This window comes from Anolis carolinensis, chromosome 4 (assembly GCF_035594765.1).
Source record: "Anolis carolinensis isolate JA03-04 chromosome 4, rAnoCar3.1.pri, whole genome shotgun sequence".
NCBI lineage: Eukaryota > Metazoa > Chordata > Lepidosauria > Squamata > Dactyloidae > Anolis > Anolis carolinensis.
In genome coordinates, this window is record NC_085844.1 from 85,619,230 (window position 1) to 85,641,610 (window position 22,381).

Below are 22,381 nucleotides of genomic sequence, written 5' to 3' on the forward strand. Positions count from 1 at the left end.
GTCTAGCAGCATTTTCTTCTGATGTTTCCCTGGATCTATGAATCCTCTTAAGATGACAGCTACAGATGCAGGTGAAACATCAGGAGAATATGCTACTAGAACATTGCCATATAGCCATGGAAACCACACAACACCCCAGTCCATTTTTTTTGTCTGTAGAGCTCCTGATATTTCTTAGCACCTGATCAGATTGTCAAAATTTCCTATCCTACACTGATTTCACCCCTCTTCCCATCACATGCCATCAATCTACTTCTGACAGGTCATAGTGCCTAAAGTGTGGTGAAATTGAGGTAGGCGGCAGCAGTGAGAACATGGGAAGCTTCCTGTGTTACATTGAAAACAATAGTGGGAGACTGGGCAGTGACACTCCTCCCCAGTGGGATAAGATGAGGGGGAAGGTGGGCAATGCAGGACATGGGGCGATAGGTTCCCTACGCTCGCTGCCAGGTGGCATCGGATTTGCCATGATCTGTGGCAAATCAGGGGCTTAATGTGATAAGGTCCCTAGTCCCCATTCCCATCACAGTGACATTTCATATCCCTCAAATGGCCAAGAAAAATATTCAGATAATGAGGAAGTGGAGGGGTCACCTATTTCTGCCTGGATCTGGGTTTGTTTTTGTTTTTTAAAAAAAGAAAGTGATTATTTAGTGATTTTTAGTTTGTATCCATGCCTAAAAGGCTATATCTGCATTGCCATATAATCCAATTTCAGAAAGCTGATTAACTGCTTTGAACTGGATTATATGAGTCTACCCTGCTGACCAACTGGCCCCCTGTTTCAGTACAGGAAATTGCAGACTTAATAGTTGATCTAAATGACTGGATCGGATTTAATTATCAATGAGATTTTGAATTCAGATAATGAGTGGTGGATACCTCTCTTGGCAGCAGTATTCACCATAATTAACAACATGGGCATCCTACCAAATAATTGCTGATTTGCCATTATAGTGCCAATCTACAAAAAGGATGACCCTACCGATCCATCCAAATACCAGCCAACTAGCCTTCTATTGGTAATTGGAAAGCTTTATAATTTACCCCAGCCTTTAGCATTGGTGAATGGTCATAGTCCATTCACCCATATTCCTTTACTCTTATATGCAGAGGATGCAGTGCTATTGTCTTTAGCTAAGATCGGCCTTAAACATTTAATGCATTGCTTTGCCAATTTCTGAAATAAATAGACTGGAAATTAGCTATGTTAAATCCAAAATTCTCATTTTTGCCAAAAGGTGGAAGCCCATGTCTTGGCACATCAAAGGCCACAAAATTGAATAGATCAAATGCTTTTTATACCTTGGTATTTGGTATAGATAAAACCTGTCATGGCTCTCACAGCAACAATCAGCCACAAGCAAATTTAACACACCACTACATTCCAAGTTTCTCCAGAAACTAATAGGGCTCCCTTGATGTGTGCTTTACACCATTCTATGCATTGAAATAAGTCAAACCTCTCTTGAAACTTTGGCATGGAAAAGAGCTATAAAATTCTGGCTTCATATACATTTTCAAGCAGACTCTGATAGCTAAATTCCCTCTCTGATATCAGATCATTTTATTTCAGAATGGTATTCTTTGATTCTCAGAAAGATTGAAGCAATTGTCCTGTCTTTGGCAGCACTCTTAATGCTCACAAATGTGGAAGCCTGCAAGTCAGTCAAGAGTAGACTTTTGGATCTTGCCTTTCATAATCTGACTCTTGCAGTAAAAACAACATTTTCCTTTACCATATCATTAATTCCATGTGAGTGGGAGTCATGGCAGCATATCTTTGCATTTTGATTAAACCCACCCAGAGGAGAGCTTTGGCAACTGCAATATGTAATGTTTTGCCATCAGCTCTTTTGGATGGAAGATATAAAAAAGTGGAACATTCCAAAAGGGTTTGTTCTTGTGACTTGGTATCTGTTGAAACATTTCATCATTCTTTGAAGTGTCATATTTGTTTGCCCCAAATATGACAATATACAGATGAAATGCAGGAATTCCATTTTTGCAGTGTTCTCAATGGCAAGTGTATTATAAAATTCTATATCTTCTGAACAACTCTGATGCATTCTTTTGTGAGATCCTTGCTTATTTTATCCTTGAGATCAGTAACTTTTAGGTATGTTTACTTTCTTTTTATCTGTGACTTCCTCTCATTCTATATACCTGTGTTGTGATTTTGTTGTTGTATGGCAATAAAAGCTGTGTGTGTGTGAGCCTACACTGCCATATAATCCAGTTCAATGCAGTTAATCTGCATTCAGAAACTGGATTATATGGCAGTGTAAATGGGGCCCAAATGTGATGAGTGTACAACATTTTTGGCATCCTTCAGAGTGATCAGAAATTTGAAGCCATTGTTTTAGGTTTTGAATACCACCACATCCTGAAAGACAAAATTGAGAGTGTGCTACTTTGGAGTTCCATTGCAATTGATACAGTTCTGCAATTCCTGGCAGTTGTCCTTCTATGCTTTAGACCAGTGGTTCTTAACTTGGGGTCCCCAGATGTTTTTGGCCTACAACTCCCAGAAATCCCAGCCAGTGTTCCAGCTGTTAGGATTTCTGGGAGTTCAAGGCCAAAAACATCTGGGGACTCCAGGCTGAGAACCACTGCTTTAGACTAAGCTAGCCACTTTGAGTTCCCATGGGGAGAAAGGCAGGGAATAAATAAAGTCAAAGAGGAGGAGGAGGAGGAGCAGCAGCAGCAACCACAGCAAAACCTCTACTCCCATGGATCACACAATGGTGTTATCATCCTATCTGAATTGAGTTTCACTTTATTGACCATATCCAGTCTATAAGTGATTTTAGATATTTATCAAGCACTTCTCAGCAGAGTTTGACAAAACAAAACACAACAAAAAATGAGTAGTGATGCTGGGTATCATAAGCATGCTGATGCCACCTAACTTCAAATAGTGGATGGCCTCATAGAAGTTTCATGCAAGGTGTTAAAATAAAAACAATCCTTTCAACACCATATTCCTGCAGTATTTCTTTCTGGAAGTGGCCATTCAAGCAGGAATGGAGCACTGAAGCACATTTTCTCCTGTCCCCACCCTGACGGATGTCACTAAAAGTCAATGAAAGGTCCAGGGGAATTACCGGAGCTGCATTCCCCTATACTTCTTCTGGCACAACAATCTATCAAGGCAACAAAAGACATTTAATGCCAGAGACTAGAAACTAGATTGAAATTGATCTAATTAATCAGTGTCATCCATGAGAAGGTGGCATTTCATGGCTATCATTCACTCAGACACTTTGCCCTCGCAACTATCTGTCAGTTGAACTAGAGCAGCCTTCTTTGGGAATGGCCTCATGACTTTCTTCTTAAAGACAGTTAGCACTTGTTCCAGGAATTATTTACTTTATAGTCACCGCCAATCAATTAACTCAGTTTTATGAAGCAAGAAGCGCAAAACTTGAACAAGTAGGTGCTTGGCCAAACTCTTCTATACACATTGCCCACTAGAGCCCAAACAGGTATAATACATTAAACACCATACAATTAGATAGTGTTCTGGCTACACTGGTGTGTTCACTGGCATTATTGCCAACGAAATAGCTTATATGTTACCATGAATCTGAAAAGAAACCCAATATCCAATATCCAAAATGAGATTATTGAGCTCCTTTTAATGCTATTTATAAGCATCTGAGGACATAACCATTTCTATGTATTGAGTATGAAAATAAAATCTGTTTTCTTTTCTTTTAAAGTATCACTTGTTAAATTAAAAGGTAAAGGTTTCCCCTGACGTTCAGTCATGTCTGACTCTGGGGGTTGGTGCTCATCTCCATTTCTAAGCTGAAGAGCTGGCGTTGTCCATAGACACCTCCAAGGTCATGTGGCCAGCATGACTGCATGGAGTGCCGTTACCTTCCCACCGGAGCGGTACCTATTGATCTACTCACATTGGCATGTTTTCAAACTGCTAGGTTGGCAGGAGCTGGAGCTAACAGCGGCTGCTCACGCCGCTCCTAGGGTTTGAACCTGGGACGTTTTGGTCTGTTAAATTACTAAATCTCAATATCATGAGGCTATTTCTTTTAACATGTTTTGTTTTGAAAACTGACACACATTGTTTAACAGAATTCAAAAACTTAAATGATCTCAGTCATTAAAGTTAATAAAACTTGTTAGTATAAGAAGTATTCAAATTCAAAACTATTGTTCCAATCAGATATTTAAGCCAAAATCTGATATTTTCCATCTTTAATGGGAAAAATTATCTCAGTAGATACTTGCACAACAATCTCGAGGAATTGAAAAGGAAATGTGCAGTCATTTTTTTAAAAAATAAGGTTTTAATATGTATGAAATAACATGAAATGTACACAACTTTGGATAATTTTTTTTCAGGACAAGACATTATATGCAACAGTCAAATAAATCAGGGCCAGAAAACACCTCCCAAAGTGGCAAATTGCAACATGCACACGTGCCTCAAGTAAACAAGAGTTCTTTCTTCCACCCTGGACATTTCAGAGATATATAAACCTCTACTTAGTTTCCAACAGACCCCTCCACCTCTGAGGATGCCTGCTATAGATGTGGATGAAATGTCAGGAGAGAATGCTTCTGGAACAAGGTCATACAGCCTGGAAAACTCACAGAAACCCAGTGATTCCAGCCATGAAAGCCTTCGACAACACAGATCCCTAGATCTATGTACTCTGCATATCATAATAGTTCGCTGAACCCTCCACACACCCCCCCCCCCAACATTACTTCTTCCCAATCTCTCTTATACAGAAGAGTAGGGAACTCTGATGAGCATATAAAATGGGTAAATTGACAATGACATATGCAATTTACACCACTAGGTTCGACATGACTTTTTCTCAAATAAGCAAGTACAGAATTGCAGTCTTTAAAAGTTATTCTGTCTTTCATTTGATTTGCTTTTGGTCTGAAAACATGTAAAAACTTTATTTTTCAAGTTTAAGAAGGGAAAATAGAGATAGCCACACAAATGCAGGAAGAGAAGAAAAGGTTCTCCCCTGTCACAAAGGCCGTTATCCCTCTCCCATGTAACACAAGTATTTTATTCCTCTTGTCAGGTTCTTACAGCTGGTCCAAAATACTTATTAAATGGCTTTGTATTAGTGACCTTACCTCCCAGGGTAGCTGACAGCAGGAAGTGTGTCCCATATTTCTTGATAAGGTTTTCTGTGATCTGTTGAAGAGTTGGCCTACGTCCTATTAGTCTTATGTTTCGGAAAAATTCAGGGGCGAGAGGCAGCGGGGAGCCAAGAAAGTTCTTTCTCTCAACAGCTAAATTGTTTACTTTCCAACGTCCAAATTCCCTGTAAAGCAAATAAAAAAGAAATAAAATAAACATTCATTTTAAAATGGAGCATTTATATATCACTCTTTTGTTCACTATTTGTGTGTGTATGTGTAGGAAGATTAACTATTACAAACAGCATTTCCAAAATGGTAATTTTGAAAATAATTATATCAGAAAAAATAATCACTGGTTGTGATGACATTTTTGTTTGTTTGTTTTGAACTCAATTTGAACTCAGGCTTGGTGAGCTGTTAAACTTGTGCTAAAATTTGGTTTCTCCTATTTTCAGCCATTTGAGATCTTTTTGTAGAAGCATTCACTTATTTCATTGCTCTTATTAAAATAAATAAGTATTTTTATTGAGTGTATAGTATTTTGATGCCATCTCAGTACATGACATAATTCCTCATTTGAAGAAAACAACTCTTATGATCAGGCAGGAAGAAAGTCAATAGGCAAGAGCCAAAAAGTTGTGACAGCTAACAGGTACAAGGTTTATGATACTACTAAAGCCTACAAATATTTTTTAAAATGTCTAAAAGCTACAAATATTACTTTATCACCAAATACTGCTACTGTGAATAAACACTATATAACTGTTCATTGGATATATCTGTCTTAACAACTGGGTGAAACATGTCATGCACATGATGGAATGGATTTTACTGCACATGCTTATGCCATAATAATTTTGCTGGTTACAGAGATTTTTTTGCTGCAACATCATAACATGATGAACATTTTGCAATGTTTTAACAAAAACATACAAACAATTTTTAAGAGTGTTTTCTTTCATAACATTTACTTTACTTTCCCTCATGCCTGTTATTAATTATACACATTTAAATGAGAGTTCAGATTGTCAGGGACTCTCCAAACAGTTATTGCCTACTTGTGTCTCTGAAAATGTATGATCTAGTAATTGAAGCATTGTGTGGTGCGCTTCAGTGCATGTGTTTGGAGGTCCGTTCTATTTCTGTGTTCCAATTAGGTTAATCATATGTGCTTAAATTGAAAAAAAAAATCAGAGTATAGATTGATTATTCTAAAACTTGACAGGTTTGCTGCCTTGCTCATGTTTTCTCACTATGCCACAATTTGAGGGGATACCTCTTGAAGTTTTTTAAAAATAATTTATTATTGGAAAAGCTTTTTAATTCCTAAAAATCAGCAGATGTAATAATAATAATAATAATAAAAACTTTATTTATACCCCGCCACCATCTCCCCAATGGGGACTCGGGGCGGCTAACATGGGGCCATGCCCAGAGCAATACAACATAATAAAATATAAGAACAACATATCATAACACCATTTAAAATACAATAAATAATAATAAACAGAACATCAAGAAATCAAGAAAAAAACAAAAACAAAAAAACTATAAATCAAGGGCAGGCCACTTGAACACAAAGATAAAACCCGGAGTGAGAGGGACAGAGAAGTACTCCACTATGGGCAGGGACATTTGGAAGGGGTAATCTGGAGGATAGAAGTTCGGAGGGGAGTAATACGGAGATATATGACAGACATTACTCACCGAAAGCACAATGGAAGAGCCATGTTTTTAATTCTCTCCTAAAAGCTAACAGAGTGGGAGCTTGCCTTATTTCAGTGGGAAGTGAGTTCCACAATCGGGGGGCCACAGCAGAGAAGGCCCTCTCCCTTGTACTTACAAGGCGAGCCTGGGATATAGGCAATGGTGATAACAGGGCCTCTCCGGATGATCGCAAGGAACGGGCAGGTTTATGGAAGGAGATACGATCACGGAGGTAGGTGGGTCCCAAACCGTTCAGGGCTTTATAGATGATGGTCTGCACCTTGAATTGGGACCGGAAGATGAACGGCAGCCAGTGGAGCTCCTTAAACAAGGGAGTGGATCTCTCCCTGTAATTTGCCCCCGTTATTAATCTGGCTGCCGAGCGTTGGACCAGTTGTAATTTCCGGGCCGTCTTCAAGGGAAGCCCCACGTAGAGTGCATTACAGTAGTCCAGTCTGGAGGTAACTAGGGCATGGACCACCGTGGTCAAATCAGACTTCACGAGGTATGGTCGCAGTTGGCGCACAAGTTTGAGTTGTGCGAAGGCCCTCCCGGCCACCGCCGACACCTGAGCCTCAAGCGTCAACGCTGAATCCAGGAGGACCCCCAAACTGCGGACCTGTGATTTCAGGGGGAGTGCAACCCCGTCCAGCACAGGTTGCCACCCAATACCCCGATCCGACGCACGATTGACCAGGAGGGCCTCTGTCTTGTCAGGATTGATCCTCAGCTTGTTCCTCCTCATCCAGTCCGCCACAGCGGCCAGGCACTGGTTCAGCATCCGAGGGGCTTCCTTGGAGTCAGGTGGAAAGGAATAGTGGATTTGCGTGTCATCTGCGTAGAGATGGCAACGCCCTCCAAAACTCCGGATGACCTCTCCCAGCGGTTTCATGTAGATGTTAAATAGCATGGGGGATAAAATAGACCCCTGCGGAACCCCACAGGTCAATGGCCAGGGGTCTGAGCAGGTGTCCCCCAGCTTCACCATCTGGGAACGACCCTCCAGGAAGGACTGGAGCCACAGCAGAACCGTGCCCCCGAGCCCCATCCCGGAGAGCCTCCCCAGAAGGATACCATGGTCGATGGTATCGAAAGCCGCTGAGATATCCAGGAGAACCAGCAGGGTCACACTCCCCCTGTCCAGCTCCCTGCGGAGGTCATCCACCAAGGCGACCAAAGCCGTCTCGGTACTGTGCCCAGGCCTGAAGCCCGACTGCGAGCGGTCCAGAAAATCAGTGTCATCGAGGAACTCCTGGAGCTGCGTGGCAACCACCCGCTCCAGAACCTTGCCCAAAAATGGAAGGTTGGAGATTGGTCTGTAATTGTCACAAACCAATGGGTCTAGCGAGGTCTTTTTTAGCAACGGTTTTACCACCGCTTGCTTAAAACAGGATGGAAATGACCCCTGACCCAAGGAGGCATTTATTATGGCCACAAACCACTCCAACAGCCCATCTTTGGCCAGTTTAACCAACCAAGATGTATGAATTTTTCTGGAACTTTGCAGGATTAATGCCTCCTCATGCTGTCTCATTGTGATGAAATTAAAGGGGATATCTCTTGTAGTTTTTAAATATATATATTTGTAAAAACGTTAAAAAATTATTTAAAACTAGTGGATGACTAAAACATTCTGTAATTTGGCAGGCTTGACGTTGTAAATGGTGCCTACAAGTGTACCAAGTTTCATCCTGATAGCCATAAAAATGACAGAAAAATGAGCCTCTACATTTTCCCCATTGCCGCAAAAGGAACAAATCTTAATGAAGCAATTACAGAGCTTTAGAGATTTGGATTACAAATCGGAATAGTAAAGGTAAAGGTTTTCCCCTGGCGTTAAGTCCAGTCATGACTGACTCTGGGGATTGGTGCTCATCTCAATTTCTAAGCCGAAGAGCCAGCGTTGTCTGTAGACACCTCCAAGGTCATGTGGCCGGCATGACTGCATGGAGCGCCGCTTCTTTCCCGCCAGAGCGGTACCTATTGATCTACTCACATTTTCATGTTTTCAAACTGCTAGCTTGGCAGGAGCTGGGGCTAACAGCGGGTGCTCATTCCGCTCCCGGGATTTGAACCTGGCACCTTTTGGTCCGCAAGTTCAGCAGCACAGCGCCTTAACACACTGTGCCACCAGGGCCCCCTACAAATCGGAATAGGATCCTCCAAATCTTTATGAAATGAAGCAGCAACCATCTGAATCTCCAAAATGAATTACTACAAGGGTTGAATGAAAAGTAATGCCTCCACCTTCATAACTCCTCAACTGATGGCAGTACTGGTATGTGGCAGGTACTGGCTTGTTCAGTAGACTCTCCTCTATAGTTCCATTTGATGGGAAGCCTTGGCATTGAATAGTTGTGTTTTTAAAGTGCAAAGTATGGAACTCTGCACAGACGGTCGGTCAGTGCGACTTAAGCAATGTGCAGTCATTCAATTCTTGACAGCAGAAGGTGTCACCCCAAAGGAAATTCATCAGACAATCCATCTGTTTCCGATAATGAAAGAAGATCTGCGGGGACATCATTATGCTTCTGATGAAGACGTTGAGAGAACTGTGATACACTGGTTGCGAAAACAGAGTGTCTACTTCTTCCATGACAGCTTCAGAAAACTTCTTCATCGTTGGCAGAAATGTATCCAATTGTCTGGTGATTATGTGGAAAAGTGAATGGTGGTAGTTAAAGAGCACATTCTAAGGATTATTTCTGTGTTTGATTTATTAAAATATTCCCATCCAAACCCAAGTAACGAAGGTGAAGGCATTACTTTTCATTTAACCCTCGTATTTCAGTCGTTTTGCACACATCTAGTCCTGGAACTCCCTCAGAAGACTGTTGTTGTTGTTGTTGTTGTTGTTGTTGTTGTTGTTGTTGTTGTTGTTGTTGTTGCCAAGTTATGGCTGACACAAGGTCACCCACTGAGTTTCCATGGCTGAATGGGGATGTGGACTTTAGTATCTAGAGTTGCTCAAATCAAGACATCATGTTTCCCAATAAAATTTTATAATACACACATATGCACATATACACAAACAACGCTTAAATATATATTATACTACTACTTCCATCAACATTTAGTTTTTCTTAAAAAGCGACAGAAAAGAAGTATGAATAAAGTAATAAAGAAACCAGTAAGTGACATATGGTAGTCTCTTCTACTGGCAGTCCTTTGCGTAGAAACATGTGAGTAAATAACCCCTCAAAGCAGGTTAGTAAAATCACTTCATTTTATTTTCCTTATTTTACATGACAGTAATGCTTCCAAAGTAAATTCTAAAAGGGAGGCAGCCTTTGATTACCACTGAAGATAAATTATTCCAGAGGGTGCATGAACCACAAAGAATGACAGTTCCTATTCGCTATTCCCAAATATATCAGTGGTTGCAGTGAAAGCAAACAAGTCAATTAAGCAGTAATAAGTGCATCTTTTATTCATTTACTCACCAATTAAGATGAGGCTAAGAGTTATTAAGAAAAGGACACATTGTCCTCAAAATCTAATGAAAGGAACATTCTTCTTGCAAAACATCTGTGGAATCCTGACATTGATGAGTCATGCCAATAGTTATAGCATTTGTTTCAAAGGAAATGTAGAGTATAGATGGTGCTTACTATGCTGAGATAACATAACAGCTTCTGTCTTTTCCTTAAGTCATAGAGGACATGGCATTTACCAAAGAAACTGATCAAATGGGACCTTCTTTTCATTTGAAACCACACAAAGGGATACTTCATATGCATCGAGGTGGGCCAATGCTGAAGAATGAAGCAATTCCATTCAGTTACTTATATGAATTTTTACGCTTAACCTTTCTTCTGAGATGGGATCAAAGTTGGCACATGACATAGATATTAAAAAAATCTTGCTGTTATAAATGTTTAAAAACAAGCTACTTTCTTGTTACACCAAAAATTTAAAGTATAACAGTAAGAGCAAAAGTACAGTCCCATGAAGAAATTTGTCTAGTTGTCTAGTTAATAGCAAAATACCTGTTCAAGTAAAATTGTTTGATATACATGAAACATACCCAACCAATAATTAAAGTCACAAGAAAAAGGAAAAAAATGTCTACATAATTTGTTTCATCACAGAATAGCAGGATCCATTTTGTGAATTCTTAGGCTAAGCCAAAAAACAAAAACAAACATAGATATTGCCTTCTCTCATAGATAAATCTCCCATAGGTCAAGGTTAGAAGATAGGGATTCTACTAAAATGAAACAAAAATCTATCCAGTGGAAGTAAGCTCCATGGATCATAGAGTTCTTTCAGTAGGAGCTCCACTTTGAAAAATTTCAGAAAAAATTCACTACAATGCATACTGTAAATATAAGGGCAGTTTTAAATACTTCTATTTCTCCAGGAAAGATGCAGTGTAAATTAATACATATTCTTAAGTGTTCCTGGAATATGATTGTAATTCTGCATTTACCAGGAGGAGGCAGTGTAGGAGAGCTATCATGGTATATGGCATTAAAGGGGTAGCATTATGCTATTTAACTCAAGTTTCTGGCTTCCTAGGGTTTGGCTTCTACTTTAGAGTAGGGATAAACAACTGTGTGGGAGGAAAGGGGACACATTCTGATTTTGGAAGTGCTAGGTGGCTACACTTCTTAAAAATAATTATGTTAAATGTGAATCATTACAAATACATAACACATATATTTATTTGTTATAATTCATTATTTTAACATTTCCTTTTTTTACTGGAAATATTCTTTTTTACTTTCAATTTCATCAACCATTTTTTTATTTAATTGCTGGATTTAATTTTAAAACAGCAGGCACTTTATGGTTCTTGAATCCTTGTGTATGATAGGCCACCCACCTGAACCCCCTCACACAATCTGTTTGTTCTCTGCCATTCTTATACTGTATTGCCTTTTCTCTTTCACTTCCTTTTACTTTCTATTTGCTTTCCTGTCTTGACCTCCATGTTTGCTTCTGCCTCTGTCTGAATTGTCTCATTCTTTCTTTCTTGCACTCACTTTGTAGTTGCCTGAATTGTAGCTACTGAATGTGTTGCTACAGGGAGGGGGGGAGGGGGGAGAAGATGTGAATGTGATTGTTTTTGGATAGTTTGAAATTTGTACTTATAGTTTAAAGCTAACTGTCAGTGTGTGTGTGTCTGTCTGTAATGCAGTATGTAATCCAGTAATCCAGTAATGCAAGAGTTAAATGCATAGAGATTTATGGCTAGAGGGAAACAGTTGAAGATTTCCGGATAACAGGACATTCGTCATACAGTGGAATGTGGGAGGTGACACAGTGCTTCCCATACGGTGTTCTGAAGAAGGTCGGATGCACTAATGCTACGCTCCAGCAAACTATGTAAATATTGTACAGAACTGCAATAAAGTATAAGCCGCTGGTTTACTGGTTTACGCTGGTTTCAGTTAACATCTGGTAAGTCTGAATTTATTTCCATGCATCTGAGCAGTTTTGCCAGAATGTCAGAGAGAGGAGAATTGAGACCAGGAGGTGATAGCATTTCCTAACAGAAGACTGGACTGGGTCCGAAATGAAGGAAAAGATAGGAAGAAGAGTAAAGAACTTGGAGGGACTAGAAATAGAGTGTGGAGAGATGATCCAGTAGATGGAAAAAACCTCAGAGCTACAGAGAAGAGTGATGTGGGAAAACAAAGAGAATTGGAAGACACATGGGGGTTTAGGAACGAGTCTGGGAGAGGATGTACATGGGTGTGGGAGAAGATAGAAGATTTTTCAGCCAGGAAGAGAATGCACAAAAAGGACAGACTGGAGGTGAAGGTCAAGAACATGTCAGTCATTGTGGCAAATTGTCTCTGGTTTCAGTAAATTGAATCAGGTGATGAGTATGCACCTTGGGTTCTGGAAGCTTTCAATCTCTGGAGGGCTTCTAGAAGTTGAGGCCTCACTAATGGGTTTCTAGGCCTCATTGTGTTTTCTGGGATGTATTTTATCCACCACTACTTTAGGAGCTGATAGAGATTTGAGTACAACAGGGATGTATACTCTCACCCTACCTATTGTATGCAGAATACATCATTCAACATGCGGGGCTTGAGGAATTCAAGGCTGGAATTAAAATTGCTGGAAGAAACATTAACAACCTCAGATATGTTGATGATACCACTTTGATTGCTGAAAGCAAGGAGAAACTGAGGAGCCTTCTAACTAAGGTGAAAGAAGAAAGTGCAAAAGCTGGGTTGCAGTTAAACATCAAGAAAACCAAGATTATGGCAACCAGACTGCTTGATAACTGGCAAATAGAGGGAGAAAACGTGGATGAAGTGACAGACTTTGTATTTTTAGGCACAAAGATTACTGCAGACGCAGATTGCAGACAGGAAATCAGAAGACATTTACTTCTTGGGAGGAGAGCAATGACCAATCTCAATAAAATAGTGAAGAGTAGAGACATCACACTGGCAACGAAGGTCCGTATAGTTAAAGCAATAGTATTCCCTGTAGTAACCTATGGATGTGAGAGTTGGACCATAAGGAAGGCTGAGCGAAGGAAGATAGACACTTTTGAACTGTGGTGTTGGAGGAAAATTCTGAGAGTGCCTTGGACTGCAAAAAGATCCAACCAGTCCATACTCCAGAAAATAATGCCCGGCTAATCACTGGAGGGAAGTATATTTGAGGGAAAGATGAAGTACTTTGTCCACATAATGAGAAGACAGGAAAGCTTGGAGAAGAGAATGATGCTGCGAAAAATGGAAGGAAAAAGGAAGAGGGGTCAGCCAAGGGCAAGACGGATGAATGGTATCCTTGATTGGCTTGACTTTGAAGGAGCTGGGGGTGGAGAAGGCCAACAGGGAACTCTGGCGTGGGCTGATTCATGAGGTCACAAAGAGTCGTAAGCGGCTGAACAAATAAATAACAAAGTGATTTGAACCTTGACTGGAATAAATTGTATCAGTTTGGGATCTTTTTTTTATCTAGATGGTAGCAACCTCAACTTGTAAAGAGAAATCAACTGATCCCTATGCATTTCTAGTACTACAACTTAAAGTTGCTACAGACCATGCTCTTTTTCATGCATCTCCTCCTCATTATTTCTAAAAGAGGTAATGATGGACATGTGCCAGGACTAAATAATGGTATTGTCCAATCCTGTATCCCGCTGGCAGCTTGGTTACTTGCAGAAGGCACATAATGCTGTGATTTGTGGCTGCTTGGAGAGATGAAGCTTTCTGGGCAATGGGTCAGGCTCTCACACCCAACAGTAAACAGACCTTTGAGTCTGCAATTATTGCACATTTAGGACCTTCTGATATAAAGCTGAACTGGAGGATTGGCTAATTCCTGTTCCCCACCTTATGCATCCTTTTGCCATGCTGAAGGAAAGAGGGCTTTGCCAAAGATCTAAAAGAAAGGTTGTTCTTTCTGGTCTAGTGAAAGGTATGAATTGAGTTGTTTAATGACTTTCTGACTGAATGCAGATTCTTATCTTGTTAAGAATACTGAAAGGAATGGATAGCATCTATTATCAACCAATCAGGGGGTGTTTTTGTTTTTTTTTGTTTTTTTTTGCATGTATTCCCCTAGCGGCTTTACTTATGAATTTCTGGTATAAGGATAGATGAAATAGCTTGCTAAGTTTTGGTGACATATATTTTGCAGCTTTGGTTTCCAGATAGGGCATCAGCAGTAACAATGGGGTATGGTACAACAGACCACATCATAATAGTCAGGTCATTTGTCCTGTTTCGCCTGGCATCCAGGAGGAAGAAGGAGCAGCGGGGCAAATCTGTCACCCCATGTGCAGCTCTCTCTTGGTGATGCTTTCCCCATCATATGTGAAAAATGTCATCCTCCTGGAGAAGCCCCATGCTGGCTCCATTGAACACAACACAGGAAACCAACCCTCATATGATGCTTTCCCTTCAGTTGGAGGAGGAACTTCTACAGGAAGCTCCTTTGCATCGTCTGATAGGGATCAAGCCCATCAATCTTCCAACTAGAGTGGAAGTGTCATAGGATGCTTCCCAGTGTAAATGTGATGAGGTACTAGGATTGCAAGGATTTCAAACAGCAGTAAGGAAGTGTCAAAATTCATTATAGATGAGGTTGACAGTTAAGACATTTCTATTAACAAGCATCTGCTCTACCTAAATACAAAATAAAAGTATTTATCTGTAAACTTAAAATATTCTCCATATTTTTCACACATACATGACATGATTATATGCACAAGCTCCTCCAATTAAGAAACCCCATGCTCGGATTCTCTGTTGTTGTGCATCAACAGTCTTTAACCATTTAAATCATATCAAAAATTGCCCGACAGCTATGATTGAAATGCAAAGTAACCCAATCTCAGAGTTGGTTAGATTTAAAAAACATCTGTTCCTCTCATCGCTCCATTGTTTTGCATTTTTTTAAAAAACTTCCAACAAACACACTTTTCATGAATTCATATGTCCCTTGAATGCACCACAAGAGACATAACACTCCAGCAATATTTATTCTCAAATTCACATTCAGAATAAACTAACTTGTCTTTAAAAGGCAAGTACAGAAATCTCAAAAACTGCATTGAATTGTATTATATGGATCTATACTGACCATATAATGCAATTCTAATTGCATTATATAGCAGTGTAGACCTAGCCCACATGGAACAAAAAATAAATCATATTGAATATGCAGGTTACGGCATTTCTTAGACCCTTCCAACTCTACAATTCTATTAATTCACATGATAGCATTATTAGGTCCAACTGCCAGCTTTCCCTAAAAGCTTATATGATCAACATGAACCAACTGCAGCCTCTCATATTAATTTATTTAAAAGAATTGTTGCTGAATAAAAGTAAGAATGGCAAAATAATGTATAATGCTTTCAGTTATAGTATTAATGTTGGTGTCTATTATCAATTTATATACAAAATGAATTGATTCTCCTGCAGTGTTCCTGGAGGTAGTTTTCTTTCACAATAGAAATTAAAGAAGACACAAAAGCTTAGACAATCCAGGAGATTTGGGCTGGAGTGAAAATAACAGTATGGGGAGTTGTGTATGTATCCCCAAGGCAGCATGTTGCCCAATACAATTCTATAGGAAGCAGCTGATGGGAGAAGCTGTAGAAAAAAAAGATGTTTTTCCTCAAGCAGTTGGGTATGTCATCTTATTTAATCCTGGAAAGGGAAGGGTAATGGCTTAAAATTTAGAAAGTGCTTCTGCTGTATAAGTGTGGGAAACTGATGATTTAAGATTGTCCTCTGTGAGACACTAGAAGTAAAAGGAGCTGGCATTTTGACAAACCAGTTTATTACTCTTTTGGAAAGTTTCATTACTGGGCTAATAGGAGATACTGGTTTTGTATAATAAGATTTTAATCTCTTCTCTTATCCAAGAAGTAGTTTTGGTTTGGCGGATATTTTAACATATTGTAATCACAGAGATGTACTTCTTTGCTTGTCTCATTCTCATAAATCACTATGAGAAAGCTAAAAATTGTTTTGCTTCTCAGTGAGATGGCCACATTTTCTTGTGCATTTCCAATAAGAATACAGTCTTTTATGAGTTTGGTTTGTTTGTTTCTTTGTTTTGAAGCCAATACCATGAAAGGCATGTCACAAAAACTATTTTTATTCTGGCCTTTCTGCATGGATTTTGAAAAGCAGAAACGCTGGATGGACTATTGGACTGTGTGTGTGCATGTGCATGCACATCCTGATTTTTGACATCCATTTGGCACTAATTGACTGGGGAAAATTCTAATTGTTTCTCTCTGACACAATAGACAAGATATCTCACGATTGGTTGATTTGATTCAATTAATATCCTGCCCTTCTCCCGTTATATATGGGCTAAGACAGCTCACATCAATGGTATAGTTTATCTAAAAGCAGTATAAAGTAACTATCCTAGTAATTTTAATCAAAATGAATACATACCTTGAAAAGACCCTTCAACACAACCAAATAATCACAGTTTAAATAAAAATTGAAATAAAAAAGTATTATTGATTTCTTTACAGAATCTCATGAAACATATCCTTGAGATATTTTGTAAATATACTTCACATCCTTAGATATGCATTTTGTGGAAGATTGGGGACGTGTTCACATGGGACTTTTTCCCCCTATTCTTCCATTTGTTGATGGGGCCTGTTGATTGTCATCAGATGACACTGGCTTGGCCCCACCCACATTTCTCCCAAAGTGAAGGGGAATGAAGAGGAAAGTTTTTTTCGGTAGCTCTGATGGATCTACCCATACTTTCCTCTCAATTTCCCCATGTGATGGGGAAAAGAGTGACGGAGCAATGTGTGTTGCTGTCCTTTCTCCCATATGTGGGGATAGGGTGCCAACCGTCTCCACCATATGATAGGACAAGGACGGAGGGTACACGGGGCACCACGAGCTGCCCTGCATGCCTTTCCTTTTGCCAGCAACTGTCGGTGAAACAGCATAGCTCTAGGGGCCTTGTGAAGACCCCCTAGACTAACTCAAATTTAAACTCAATAAAAGTAATAACTTAAAGCATTTCCATGGGTATTAAATTCAAGGAAATTAACCTGGGTCACTTTGGGGAAGACAACATACTTTAATATCTTAGCTAATCGAAAAATGCAATCAGTACTGAATATGCAAAAGTCAGCCATACCAAGCAATATAACAATATATACCTGACTAAAATGAACACTATATGTAAAGATGAGGAGAATGAGAACAGCTTGGATATGTATAGAAGAACATAGATATTCAAGACAGAATAAAAGGATAGCTGTAGAATGGAACAAGAACAGAACTATTTGTTTGAAGTACTTATAAGTCAGCTTTTGTCAGTGATTTCAGATGGAATATTTTTGGAATCAGAGAATGTGAGACAGAAATAAAATTACAACATAAGCCAAATACTGCAGCTCACTGTGAAGGGAGAAATATTCCCCACTTTAAGTGAAGGGGGAGGGAGACAGCACTTTCTCTGCCAATTGTTTTTCAGAACATTATAAAATATCTACTTCAATTATACAAAAGTTGAAGGTGTCACAGAGATAAAATTGTTTTGACAGCAAGATAATAGTGCAAGTATGTCATTAAAGTACCCTTGTATAGTATATTTTAAGACTTTTCAGAAATCTCTTTTTCGGCTGGAGACTTCTGTTTTTGCTCAAAAATCATTTTACACAAATTGTACACACAGCTTAAACATGGCTTTTACGCAAAATGATTCTGGTAAAAGCCATGCATGGAAAGGAAGCAGACATATTATGGACAGTTCCTGTCAGCATGCCATTTAAACTAAATGGAGCTGAATAGAACATTCCCTTATCAGGTGCATTGTTTAAAACAAAGCTTCTTAAATTGTAGGCCATGATCCCAAATGAGGTCCTGTTAGTTCAATTTTCGGGTTGTGAAATATTTGGCACCAGTAAAAGTTTTCCAATCGCCACCTAGTGGCTGTTTTAAACATTTACACAAATCTGTTAACAACAACATGCACCAAAGCTGACTTTAATTGATGGTTTTGTTTTCAGTTGCGGAAATATTTTTCTTTAAATTTTGATTCTAAAAAACTAAGTTGAGTTCATCAACCATACTGAATTGGAATCAAAAACATTAGTCATCTGCCATTAAATCTTCAAGAAACATTTACCTGCAACCTCTGCAGGGAGAGAAGGGTTAATATCATCTATTTGGAGAGTGAAGGTGCGTGGAAAGGATATGGATTTTCTGAATGCATGTGATCAGAATAGACATGGGAGCCATGTTTTAAATATGTCAAAGGATGACACACTGATGAGAGGGCAAGCTTGTTCTGCTACTCCATAACAATGGATTCACACTGCAGGAAAAGAGATTCTGTCTCAACATTAAGAAGAACCTCCTGATGTTAAGATCTGTCTCTGGGGTTTTTTAAGTAGAGACTGGATAGCAATCTGTTGTAAGTGTTTTGACTGGATGTGCCTGAATGAAATGCGGTTGGGCTGGATGGCCCTTGGGGTCTCTCCCTACTCTGTGATTCTGGGAAATCATAGGGAACAAGAGGGAGGTAGGTATGTGTCCATTTCAGAGACATGTCCCACTTGACAACCTCGGACCTGTTGGGCTAGAGATATAGACCATGAGAGCACCCATTGTGCTTTCCCATTTCAGGAGGAAAAAGGAGAGCAAACGAAGTACACAGGCAGTCTCCGGGTTACAAATATCCAACTTACAAATGACTCGTAGTTAAGAACAGGGGTGAGAAAATAGGAAGTGAGAGATATCTACTCCAAATAAGGGAAATTCACTTCTGAAAGTGTTATCATGGGGAAAAGGCATCTCCATTAAAGCATTATCACCAATCCTTATTTCTACAACAAGTCAGCTCAGGGGCAGAAAGTGAGGTGAAAACTTTTGAACAGGGGCACAGACAGAAAAACAACTACCACTTTCCCCTGTGGTATTCAAAGCATATATATATATATATATATATACACACACATATATATAATTGCTATTGAAAGCATATATATAAATTGTCACTTCACATATATATATATGGACTGCCTGTATTCTGTCACTTGAGGTTGCAAACCAAGCACGTCAGAGTGGTATGAAAATATGTTAAAGATGCTCTATATCCTGCAGTATCAAATATTCAGCCAATAATTAATTCTTTATGTAAAGATAAACAAATACAGGCAGTCCCCGAGTTACAAACATCTGACTTACAAACAACTCATAATTAAGAATGGGGGTGGGACAGCAAGAAATGAGAGAAATCTATCCCTAAGAAGGGAAATTCACTCCTGGAGGAGTGATTGTGGGGGAAAGGTGTCTCCACTCAAGCTTCATCACCAATCTTTGTTTCCATAAGCTGCATTTTCAAAATCCACTTATCACAGTGGTGAAATCTTCTGAACAGGGGCACAGACAGCAACGGAAATACCACAGTGATGTTAAACCTTCCCTATGTGAGCCAAAGCGCTCTCTCTCTCTCTCTCTCTCTGTATACACACACACACACAAGCACACACTTCACTGGAGTTTCTCTTAAAATATAGCTGTTCTGACTTACATACAAATTAAACTTCAGTACAAACCTACAGAATCTATCTTGTTCGTAACTTGGGGACTGCCCATACACCCATATCATTAGTATGCAAATTGGCTTTCGTCTTTAATGAATGGTAACACTAAATGCATGTCAAAGAATTGTTTATGGTTTATTATCAGTAAATGTTTGATTCATATGCCTATTTGATATACCTATATACCTGAGGTAGCATAAAAATTTCTCAGGCAAAAAGTGATCCTGAGTAGAAAAGCCCTGCTTTAGCATATACTATGAGAATTTCTGCATTTAGGTTTAACTGTATCTATAGTGGTTTACATTTAAATTGAACAATAATGCTTTGGATTACACTTTAAACTTCCCATGGCTTCCTAGGCACATCCTAAGGTAAACTTCAGTTTCTTGTATATCATGCATTGAATCCATGGATGATACGTGTATGTGTTATATGGACTACTTCCTTTAAAAAATAAAAGAGAAAAGTATCATATCTCCAGAAACCTGAAATCTGTATCACAATTTAGACTTCCTAGTTCTTGGCACTGAACTTTCACTTTTGATTTTTTTTTTCTATCATAGGCACAGCTTTCTAACAGAAAGGTCATGGAGATATGATGAACAAAATCCATTTAGAACATATACAATGTATGAGAAAGTACTTTGTGATAAACTCTAGGAAAAACTAGTAACTAAACGACAACATACTCTTTCTGCCTACCAATACATTTTAACAAAATCTTTAAAAGCGGCTATGTGTAGGTCACATTATTCATGGATATGGCTTACATTTCACAGGTCTAATCTCCCATTTTTGAAGTTGCATGTGGGAAACGTTTTGGGCAGGCATATGTATGATACCCAACATGAATACTGCTCTCTACTATAGGAACTTATTGAACTTGGGAAAGATTAACTCTGTTGAAGAGGTCAAGGTTGGGTAGAGTCCCTCCTTTAACATTAGACATAGGCAATGCAAGCCAAAGTCTTTAAATCCTGTAGCTATTTTGCCATCTATCCTTCATTTCATGGGCTCCTGGAAATAGCTGCAAAGCTTCTTTGCTAATGATAGTTGTCCATGCAAGGTTATTAATTCAGAGCAAGTTATCTTTCAATTGCACTTTCATTTTATTTTAGAAATATATTTTTGTTCTGACAGTTGTATAAAACATTTGGTATCAACACTGATTCCAAGCTCAAACAGAACAATTCAAAAACCTCAGGATATAACTCAAGAAAAGATCTGCACTTCTTTTTTTAAAAGTAACTGTACAGTCCCTGAACTAGTCCATGAAGATCAAGCACAAGAAAACCACTCAGTCTAGCTGAGCAAAAGGTCATGTGCAAGTTTAATATAGCTTGTGGCCAGTATGTCAGTGCCAGTTGCTTGCATTAATATGTGGAACAATCGAGCTAATGCCACATGTGACTGCATTTGCTATTAGAGAAAAGGTCTCAAAAATTACTATCCAAAAGTGGAACCTGCAAAAAAATATTTCAGCATGAAATGCTGTTGTTTGCTATTCAAGGCAGTCAATTACCTTCTCCTTCCTTGAGCAAACAATCAGGCAGCATGTCATACTGATTTCACATATTCAGTCCTCATCAAGCTGCTTGGGTTTCTTACTCTTAGTTTTTTTCCCTAGGAACATTTTCTTAGTAGAGGGTGCTAGATTCTGTACTCTTGCTAACATTGATTTTCCTAGCACATTTGCTTTTATCTTCATCTTGTATGTGGATATATGCACTCTTCCATTTTACTTCGATAATTAAGGATCAGGTATTTATTTATTTATGTATTTATTTAAGATATTTCTACCCTGCCTTTCTCTGAGGCTGGACCCAAAGCGGTTTACAGTGTATAAACACACATGCACAAGTTAAAACATAATAAAAACACATATATAATAAAAGCCAACTTCCATCTCTCCCATATCAGCCCCTTAATAAATAGTCATAAACCTTAAAACTCAACCTATTCCTATGACACATGTCTTAGTTAAATTCCTGAAGCTTAGGGGAGATGGGACTGATATTATTTTCTCTGGGAGGGAGTTCCACAGTGCTGGAACTGCCTCAGAGAAGGAGCCTTCTAGTGTTTTGCATAAATGCATTTTTGAACAGGACCGAGTGGCAATCAGGATCTCCTCACTGGACCTCAACTGCTGATCAGGATTGTAAAAAGAAACACAGTGTTTCAGATAGGCTTGACTGAAGCCGTATAGGGCTTTATAGGTGAGAACCAGCACCTTGAATTGGGCCTGGAAATGGAAAGGCAGCCAGCGGAGCTGTCTCAGGAGCGGTGTAGTGTGCTTCCTGATACCAGCTCCCATCACCAGCCTGGCTGCAGATATTTGTATGAATTGTAGTGTTGTAGCCCAGCCTGAGGCTGGGTCTATTCAATCTGTGATTGTTCCTACTCCTGACTCTGTGATTCCTTCTGCACCTGCCTTGTCAAGAGACTCTGCATTTGAGTCTGAGATTCCTATGCAGCCAAAAGTGGAGGAAACTCCTGTCCCAGGTCAGTCAGAGTTTGGGCTGGAGG

At 39.3% G+C, this 22,381-nt stretch overlaps 1 protein-coding gene across 4 annotated transcripts in view; it reads right to left on the bottom strand.

The window, feature by feature from the left end:
• The window catches only part of brinp3 (BMP/retinoic acid inducible neural specific 3), a 352,906-nt gene that overhangs the window by 142,284 nt on the left and 188,241 nt on the right, over positions 1 to 22,381 (bottom strand). For 3 of the 4 annotated variants that reach the window (XM_062980749.1, XM_062980748.1, XM_062980750.1), the window contains exon 3: positions 5,125 to 5,315. The exons of the other annotated variant lie outside the window; for it this stretch is intronic. In XM_062980749.1, the coding sequence (XP_062836819.1) occupies positions 5,125 to 5,315 (191 nt within the window). The remainder of the gene's footprint in view (positions 1 to 5,124; positions 5,316 to 22,381) is intronic. 4 annotated transcript variants of the gene reach the window in all.